This window comes from Gadus morhua, chromosome 13 (assembly GCF_902167405.1).
Source record: "Gadus morhua chromosome 13, gadMor3.0, whole genome shotgun sequence".
Taxonomy (NCBI): Eukaryota; Metazoa; Chordata; class Actinopteri; order Gadiformes; family Gadidae; genus Gadus; species Gadus morhua.
Genome location: NC_044060.1, coordinates 11,140,773 through 11,151,376, shown reverse-complemented (window position 1 = coordinate 11,151,376; position 10,604 = coordinate 11,140,773). Strand labels below are relative to the sequence as shown.

The following is a 10,604-nucleotide window of genomic DNA, read 5'->3' as shown; positions in this document are numbered from 1 at the left end:
TGGCACTAGAGACCACACACACACACACACACACACACACACACACACACACACACACACCACACACACACACACACACACACACACACACACACACACACACGGCAGATGGTGCGCAACAGCTCAGCTGAAGTTTGTGTGGGTGTGTGTGGGTGTGTGCGCTATGCATGAGTGTCGGGAAAGGAGGCGGGGGGTTTAACAATGGGCATTGGATTATCCATTAGGATCCTCTTGTGTCTGATCTTGTGTGTGTGTGTGTGTGTGTGTGTGTGTGTGTGTGTGTGTGTGTGTGTGTGTGTGTGTGTGTGTGTGTGTGTGTGTGTGTGTGTGTGTGTGTGTGTGTGTGTGTGTGTGTGTGTGTGTGTGTGTCCGTCCCCTTCTGGCTTTATTCGTGCTCAACAGTCCCTAAACGTGCAGGAGTGTCAAAAAAAGGAGGCGAAGGGAGTCGTGACGTCGGTTCGACCGTCTTCTGTAGACAGATGCGCTTTGGTTCCTTTGTGCTTTTAGCACCAACACACACCCACACACACACAAACTAAATGCTCCAGTTCTCCACAGAGATGGGCTTTGCTCCATACTGTAGTGAAGCATTGGCTAATTGGTTAGCATGGCATGGAGGCTGTGTGTGCGTGGGTGTGTGTGCAGGCTGATCTACAGGAGCTGGCAGAGATAGACGTACAGGGATTGAATATTGAGACGTCACCTCCCAATGACCACCGCCATTTCAGGAGAAGGAGAGGCTAGGTGTGTTAGTTATTCTGTTGGTTTCAATGTTGTTTGGGTCATTGTTTACTCATTAATTGTGAAATGATTTGTCATTATTGGGAGACATTGTTGTGTTGGAAACTGCTACAGCTTTTCTCATGCGAGTCGTAGCAAAACAAAGTTAACAGCCGGGGTTTCAGTATTTTCATTTTGATGTAGGCTGTACAGCACTACAATTCTCTTGAGTTCTCTCAATTGGGTGGAGACTGCAACAGAAAAATCCCATGATGCATTCTGATGTACAGGCCCTATAGGAATCAACATTGTCAGGCCGAGCGAGCTATAAAACAGACAGGGGAGAGAAGCGAGGCGATGGAGGTACTTTGACCTGGAATGGAGAGAGTTAGGTCCGGAGACCTTGACCATGGCAGTCATTGGTGACTTTCTAACCTCCCCTGTTACAGCTACCCTTGCTTAGCATCCTTTCAATGCGAGTGCATGGATATAAATCAACCTCGCCTCGACTTTCCAATTTGTTTTTTGCATCCGTCCATCCCACCCAGCTCTTAAATCTGCATCCCGTCAGACCCAAGGTTCACTAATGAAAGCTTCTTGGGTGTGTGGGGGCATGTGTGAATGTGGTGTGTGGGTGTGTGTGTATACGTATGTGTGTACAGGGAATCCATTCATTCGGGCATTGATGCCATGTTGCTCAGGACAACCTTGACATAGGAGCCAAGGAAGTAATTTAGCCACATAAAAAAGACAAATGACAAATGTGAGTGAATTGATTCTCCAAAGACGCCGAACTATGAAAGTCTGAAATAAATCCTCAAGTATATGTTTTTAGTGTTTCGCATAAGCCTTGATGATCATCAAGATCTACAATTAAATAAATAAAACGTCCGTATAGAAACACGGAGTGGGTTACAAAGGAAAGGAAGCATGCCTTTTCAAATAATATAGACTAAATTGCAATTCTCTCCATTGAGGTTTCTGCATAATTTGTACATTAGAGCTATAAACCTCCATGCATCCCCCACAGATATTGTGAGTGTGCTTGTGCACGTGTGCCACACACATTCAACAGTAAACACTTAATTTACATTCCTCAAATGCAAAAGTCTTTGAAGTGGACAGTGTCCAATAGGTGTAAAAAGGCCCTTTGCACGCTCGCGCTTCCACACTAAATACCAAAGTGCATCATAAGCAACACGCATATCAACACACAGCTCATGAAAAGGCCCCTCAGCGTCCTAAAGACATTTCACACAGACACACGTGGTCTAACGGCGGACAAGGAGCCGTCTGTTCTGGATCTCTTGGCCTGATGATCGACGCCAAAGGTAATGTGTCATCGCATGCTGCTCATTCACACACTCGCCATCTTTCTGCACCCTTCTCAAAGTTATCAACGATAGTGAGGAAAGGCCACAGCCATTGTACACTCAATGAATTAATACAGTGTGTGTGCGGTGTGTGTGCACCAGTATTTCATCAGGTTTATAAATATAAAAATGTAAAATTTGACACAGCGATTTGTGTTATTAGTACACATTATGCTTTACACACACACCTTAAATGGTGAACATTTAGCAGAGACATTTTTTTCTGAAAACAAAGCTAACTAAATAAAAGAGGCTTTTGCCAAGCTAACTGAATGGATGTCACTTTGACAAATGCTCAGAGCTGACTCTTAGGCAACATTGTATTGTGAGTAGTCTCTCTCTGACTCCCTCTCTCAAACACCAAATCCATGGCATTACAACCTTGCACATTATTATTATGCACACTAGGAGTGACAACACACACACACACACACACACACACACACACACATTATACATTCATAATATAGAATGCCTGACAGGTTTTGAGCAGTGCAGAGAGAAGGGGCTTGAATTCCAATGAGCTACCCTCCACCCTGAGAGCTCTCCCATCACACAGAACACACAGACACACACAATCTGCATCTATAACAACTTTATAGAATTGCAAAATAACACACAAGGAGCCCCCAAAAGAAAGAAATCGAACAATTTCCCCACAAACAATAGCAAACCGTGTCTGACACAATGAAAACCAGAAGATCCGAAATGCATTGAAGTACGACGCACCAGATCAGTCGTGTATACACTGCTCCGTTTAAGCAGATTACAAAGTAAAAACCTAACGTAATCCATGGCCCAAATACGTGACCCGAGCAAATGGAAATCAAAAGGCTGAGTGTGAACATGAAGCAGCAGCAGAAGAGCCGGTGCCCGTCTATCTATCCATCTAGAGATCACCTCTACGCCTCGGCCCCCTCTCCTCCTCCTCCATCTATCTCCATCAGTCAGGGGCTACAGAGCCCAACCGCGTAGCCCAAGGGCTAGGCCAGCCAATAGGAGAGCCTGTTAGTTGATTGAATGTGAGCTCATTAAAACCAGCAGAGAGACGCCAGGACACTGTATCTGTTCATAAATCTGTTGGAAACCGGAGCTTTCTAGAGAGGGGGGGGGGGGGGAAACGAGCCAAAACTATGTAGAGGAGGCCGTGGCCAGTTGTGAGAGGGTGTTCTTTGGGCTCAATGTGACAACGTGCCAAAGATTAGGCTGTGAAAAACACACAGCTGCCTGTCGAGTCTTAACCCAGATATCACAGCGCTGCCACCCGATGCAAGCACCAACCAACCCTCCCCTCCTCCCCGAAAAAAATACTTCAGTAAGTCGCACCCTGTGTGACAGATGTTGACTCTAAGCACACAGCATTTTTGGAGCGTTCTTGAATCATAAAAACGCAGTGACGTATTTCGGCGGTCAACTCACGCGCATTCATCCAACCGAGTAAACAAGCCACAGGCAACCGGCGCCGGGGTGAAACGAAACACTTGAACATAAGCAAAAGAAACGCACAACAGACGCGACGCGAACGGTGCCCTCGACGAGGAGCCATTTTGTTGTCCCTACCTTCTTCATCTTGCCGTTGCGCGTGCCGACGAAGACCACCGTGTTGCCGCGGTAGTCGTAGGCCGCCACGGAGGTCATGCCGTCATCCTTGTCGATGAAAAGGGGGAGCCCCTCGATGGTGCTGGTGCCCCCAAGGGGCTGGTTAAAGTCCTGGCCGCAGAAGTCGTCGTTGATCTGCAGGGGCTGGAGCACAGAGGAAGGGAGCTCTTAATGTCCATAGAATGTCATGAGTTAAAATACACTTGGACACCATTAACGACATTACATTACATAAGAACACAGTTTGGATACCCAGAGAAATGCAAATTTATCTAAATGATTATTAATGCTTGAAATGTATGATATTGCAGAATGACGGATGGATAATTATGGCTAATTATAACAGCGTTTTTAAATCCACTGTCAATGTGATACACGTGTACACCTGTAAGTTATTGACCTTTGTTATGTTTATCACTAGGCTTGCGACACTCCTAAAATCACACCCACTACTGCCAAACCACACCCCCTCGTGCTGGGCCACACCCACTACTGCCAAACCACACCCCCTCGTGCTGGGCCACACCCACTGCTAAACCGCACCCCTTCGTGCTGGGCCACACCCACTGCTAAACCGCACCCCCTCGTGCTGGGCCACACCCACTGCTAAACCACACCCCCTCGTGCTGGGCCACACCCACTGCTAAACCGCACCCCCTCGTGCTGGGCCACACCCACTGCTAAACCGCACCCCCTCGTGCTGGGCCACACCCACTGCTAAACCACACCCCCTCGTGCTGGGCCACACCCACTGCTACACCACACCCGCCATTGCCCAGGGGACTGGCGGTGACCCACTGACACGTTCTAGAGATTTCCGTTGGTGCAGCGGGTGGGTGGGGGCAGGGGGGGGAGGGGGGGGATTACCCTGGGCATCACACTGAGCACATGACACATTAACTATTCAGGCCAGGGCTAAAGAGCATGTCGCGCCCATATGCACTATCAGCTGGCTCACGAGACAATGACTGCCAGGGAGAGGGAGAGAGGGAGATAGAGAGAGCAGGAAACTGAGTGAGAGAGACTGACAGAGAAAGAGATTGACAGAACGCCTGAGAGAGCGAGAGCAGAGTTAGTAAGGAAGGCTGGGTTCGAGAGGACGTCTGGCGTGTGTTAATGGAGGCGAACTGATGTGGTGTGTGTTTCGTGCAAACACACACACACACACACACACACACACACACACACACACACACACACACACACACACACACACACACACACACACACACACACACACACACACACACACACACACACACGGGGAGTGTGTAAATGACGGAGTAATCCACAGTCTTATCGCTACATCATCTGATTGATCCACACAGGAGAGTAGCTCTCTCTCTTCCCTCTCTCTCTAAATTGCTTGCAGCATGTCACACATCAATATCCCTTTATTCTTCTTTCCTTTTCTACCTTCTTCCCCCCCCCCCCCACACACACACACACACACACACACACACACACACACACAGTAACTACTGTAGCCTGGCAGACGTCAATAGTCCTAGCAAGGCAATCTGCATCCAACAGAATGAAAGAAAGAATGAATGAGAGAAGAGCCATTTTCCCTGGGTCTTTTTCTGAGGGTGTATATTTTGGTTGTGTGTCTGTGTGTGTGTGTCTGTGTGTGTCATGCGTGTGTCTCGTGTGTTTCTTTGTGTGTGTGTTTCTTGTACGTGGGTTGTGTGTGTGTGACAGGAACACACACACAGACATTACCTGAAACAAGTTTCCTTTGTAAGAACTAATGGCCAGGGGGCAATCTCTCTCTACCGAACAAAGCCGACACACACACACACACACCACTTCCTTTTGTGCACACAGTGAGACCAACGACGATGAGGAGAAACTAGTTTTAAACTGGACATCATTCTAGAGTGTGTGTGTGTGTGAGTGAGTGTGCGGGTGTGAAGGATGGGGGATTATACGTTTTGAGGGGGTATTTTGGATGGTAATAACATCAACTCATTGTGACTGTGATGCTTTTTAGAGAACCGGGTTACGTGAAAAAGTTTTGGGAAAAATAATATTAACGCAAAGATAAAATGTGTATTGTGTTACGTCAATATTGTGCAATGCAAGTTATTGTGAATTCTGTTTCATATAGTGTAGCTCAGGTGTGTGCACTTATGAGTGTGTGCGTGTGCGTGCGTTTGTGTGTGTGTGTAATTACATTTGCTTACGAGCTAACAGGAAACGACCAATTCCCATAGTGTTCATATGACATACAACTTGAGGGCAGCGATTTCAAATCATGTAGCCACGGAAACAGAACCCATCAATCTGGATTACACTTGCCTCTCGCTCTCTCTCTCTCTCTCTGAACAGTCTCATGTCGGTGCCTAAGGGGAAGGCCTGTGAAGGGTTAATCTATTTTGTGCAGGGAGGACTAAATGTCAGAAATTGGGGAGAGAGCAAGAGAGAGAGCAAGAGAAAGAGAAAGAGTGAGGGTGAGGGTGAGAGAAAGAGGGAGACGAGGGGAGAGAGAAGGTGAGAGAGAAAGACAGAGGGTGAGGGGGAGAGAAAGAGAGACCGACCGACAGTTACAGAGCGAGGGCGAGCGAGAGCGTAGGAACACCCCCAAGGGCCAACACACATACACACCGTGCATCGAGAAATACTCGCGAGGGAGCATAACTGTTATAGGATTCTCTGAGGGGCTTTCAAATAGAGGGAAAGCCAGTTGAGCAGAAATTCACCAGGAGTAGATCAACGCAACCCCATCACACACACACCAAACCGACCTCAGGGTTGTGTACTACAGTATATACTGTGTATTTATACATACATCTTCATACCTGCTGGGTTCCTCTGCGCTATCAGTAGAACACAGCCTAGCTACAGGAGCCATCGTTACGAGGATCTGGCTGGAGGATCAAAGGGGTTCAGAGCCTCTTTGAACACGCTCACAAAACCAGGAAGTGGGAAAGAGAGAGTTTTTTCCTCATGCTTTCCTCTCTGATTTATCTTCCATTTCCGTCCAGTCTGTGGACAGCAGCCCGGCAAGCGAGAGTGTGAGGAACATGTTAACGCATGGAGCAGACGGGGGATGTGTGAAGATTTAGCTCCAACCCCTGTGGCGGACGCGATGTCCAGAAACGTGAAAAAAGCTGGTGTTTTGAACGGCGTATTGGCAGAGTGGCAAAAAAGCGATTTGTGAAAGGAGTATGGTATGTTGAGATATATTTTCATAGTTAGATTGGTGTCTGAAAACAAGCTTAAAATGACTATATTCTTGAATGTAATTCATGCACTTTGATTGTCTTCATAAATAAGGTGTTCAGAAGCACATATGACATATTTTAGTAACACTTTAGACTTCATTAATTCACCATTAATCAACAAAACATTAATATCTAATACAGTAAAAAGCATTATTAAATAACATTAGCCTAGGGGTTAGGGTTAGTGGATTAGGGTTAACCCAAGAATAACTGACCTTATTAAATAATGTTTAGAATAATACCTTTGTTAACGTAAACACCATTACCATAGATCATTTAAAAACTTTTATATTATTGCATAAAGTCCATTGATCCAAAATAAATACATGATGGCATGCTGACTAATATCTTGTTCAATCCCTTATAGGTTGAAAATGTTTCACTTTTATTTTCAGGATTAAATCGTTTTTTAAAAGCACCCATTTCAATCAATTCATACGAGTTGTCCAGACTCTGAAGGACTGTGTGTCTAAGGTGCAAACAGTGCACTTGAACCTGTGTGTTTGTGTGTGTGTGTGTGTGTGTGTGTTTGTGTGTTGATATCCACACACGTCCTGCTACAGACCCAAGGTCAGAAAGAGAAATAAGCTTTGATTTATTGTTCACATAATGTGCAAGAAATATATCAGTATGTATACGTGTGCTTGTGTGCGCGTGCACCCTTGCTTGTGTGTGTGTGTGTGTGTGTGTCTGTCACCTGCAGTAGCGGTAATGAGGCTTAGGTCTACGAGTTGGCAGCTGGCCAAGGAGCTGTGGTTTTACCCCCCCTCTGAGCAGACCTCTGGCCTTCACCACGCCACACCATGAAATATAGCCATTCATATGGCACCCAACACATGTACATACACGTAAACTCCCACACAGCCCACAATAAATAACATGGGCCGGTTCCAAATATGTCACTCGTTGACTGGAGTGCAAGAATAATCATGGCCTTTATGACGGGCGGCTTTCCCTTTTAAACAAAACACGCTATGCAATGCGAATGGGTGCACCCACCACAGCCACCCAGTCTGTCAATAGCTGCCTCTATTCATAGAGGGTGGTGGAAACAACATAGCATAACATAACATGGGGGGAAACCATAATAAACTATGCTGCTGATGACATCGCTCGCCGCTAATTACGCCCATTTTGCGTCTTTCAAAATAGGAAACACACACACACGTGGAGCCACAGAGAGAAGCATGCATGGGGTTGTAGTGTGTATAGTGAGTGAGAGAGTGAGTGTGTTAGTGTGGGGGGAGTTGACGTAGGGTCAAACAAGCCACATGCTTTTCCTCCTGCTGCACAGAGAAAAAAAAAGCCACGGGAGAACGTGGCAAAAATGTCAGAAATGTGTTTGAGACGAGCACAAAGGACCGAGGTATTTCAGCCAAATCTGACCATTGTGTTAAAGCCTACGATTTAAGCCAGTGTGCGTGTCCACAAGAGCCTTTGTGTTCGTGTCTTGAAGAAAATACTATTGCCCGGCCTTCCACTGACAAGTTGCTTGTTTCCAAGTCATGTGTTCCAACATCATTGTGCGACACATGCTGCAGCGCACAGGAATACACAATCGGCATATAGTGTGAGGGAAGGCAAACACATGTACAAACTCACAAAAGGTAGGAGGGAGGGCCCTCTTAAACACAGTTCTACATTCCACACCCCTGGCTAAAAGAATGGCATCTAAACACAGCTGAGCTATTCACAGCCGTGTGCTTGCGTACAGAATGTACAGCAGCAGTGATGAAATTCTACTGTGTCATAACCCTAGAGAAACACAGAGCGAGATAGAGAGAGAGGTAGGTGAGAGCGAGAGAGAGGTAGGCAGCTGACTGAGTAAGTGAGTGAGTGAATGAGTGAATAAATGATTGAGTAAGAGATGAAAGTGAAAGATGGAGAGAATAACATGGTAAGACAGTGAAGAGAGAGCGAGAGAGCGAGAGAGCAAGGATGTCTGGATGTAGGTGAAGTGAAGGATTCTGGGAGAGGCCAGCTCATAAATTAACCAAAAATCTCTGCGTGGGTTCGTGGCTCTTGGAGACATCCCAGGCTTCACCTTAGGATACACACAGTGGTATGTGCGTGTGTGTGTGTGCGTAAACACACATAGATATTCGTAGGTAAACAGACACACACTCACAAATACATACTGCCAGCTACTACTCTTCTATCATAGCGTAGAAAAGCACACCTTTTTTAGCCTTCAGCCTGCCATGTATCAAATGCTGAGATCAGCTATGACAACACAACTCAACAGCAATGAGTCACACAGTAGGGGTCATGATGACTGGTGGAGGGAGTCCAAAACACACATGCATTCACAAAGGAATGCAAGGGTTGCAACAAATCATTGCACGTGTGTATTCAAACGAGGAATAAACCACTTGCAGCAGATGCAAAGTCGAGGTTGCTTAGAACCAGCAAGAACATTATTTTCCAGTAGCGGGGCAACCCAACATATGGGTTGTGGAATAACCCATAGTTATTCCACACATACCATTTACCAACAATTAGATATTAAGTAACTTTCATCAATAATTATTTATTTTTTATCCACTTTTATCCATCAATCAGTTGATTAAAATATTCTCCCACACCGCTTTGAGCATATTGTTTTTTGCGTCGTCGAGGAAAAATATGGTGGATCTTGTTGTATTTGACGGTCGTTTATGGTGTTTGATTTGTAGTTCATTGATGTGGAACTGTAAAGGGCAAGTCTTCATATTAACTGCTCATACCGGATCATTCTTAAGGAACTTTCTTTACCTGCACTTAACATAGCAATGCTTTGCTCAAGGGCCAAATATTAATTCACATACAATACATGGATTATGACCCTACTGTTATCTCACTAAAGTTTGTGGGATGCATGTTTTCCACTGTGGAATAAAGCACAGATTCTCATTGGTTAAGATAGGACTATGAAAAGGTTAATGATTGCAGAGACTTTCCCAGCGTAAAGTGAGCACCCAAACCTTGGGTGTACTGCACTGGCAACTAGGGCAAACTGCCACTTCCATACCCTGTCAACACACATTTGAAACCACATAGTAACGCACAAACACACACACACACACACATGCAGGCACACGATCTATCACACACAAACACACAATGTAGGTAACTTTGAATCCCACCAGCACTGACTAAATGAATTTGGCTTTCCTTCGATGACAGTCTGAGGTTACACTGACTGAGCCACGCTATGAAACACACACTCCATCAAACACACACTACTGACACGTGCAATACAGGCTGTGCTCCACCGACGCTGCCTCTAGCGCTTACTGTGCCTATACTTTAAGCTCCATAAACGCACACAAACACCCAGAGATCAATAGAGAATTACACTGACAATTAGTATCATCAGGGGAACGGATTTGTTAAGGGAAACACTTCTGAATTGAATGGGAAAAGGAGGGAAGGAGGGGGTGGGAGGGAGAGGGAGGGAGAAATAGGGAGCTAGTAAGGTAACACAGTAACAAAACAAGCCATATTGATTGACATTTACATTTACATGCACGCTAACGCACACATAAATCCAGACAAACACACCCGGACTGTCATGATGAGACTAGGCAATTAACTTGTTGGGATTTCTTTTATATTAATCAATAGCCAATGAGCTCATTCAAATGGTCTATTTTCTGACCTACGTGAGATAATGTTGCTTGCAGCTGTCTTTTAGTTGATTGAC

General features: G+C 45.7%; 1 protein-coding gene across 2 annotated transcripts in view; it reads right to left on the bottom strand.

Moving 5' to 3' along the window:
- The window catches only part of plxna1b (plexin A1b), a 170,232-nt gene that overhangs the window by 121,636 nt on the left and 37,992 nt on the right, over window positions 1-10,604 (bottom strand). For both annotated transcript variants that reach the window (XM_030374090.1, XM_030374092.1), the window contains exon 3: window positions 3,654-3,836. In XM_030374090.1, coding sequence (XP_030229950.1) covers window positions 3,654-3,836 — 183 coding nt within the window. The remainder of the gene's footprint in view (window positions 1-3,653; window positions 3,837-10,604) is intronic.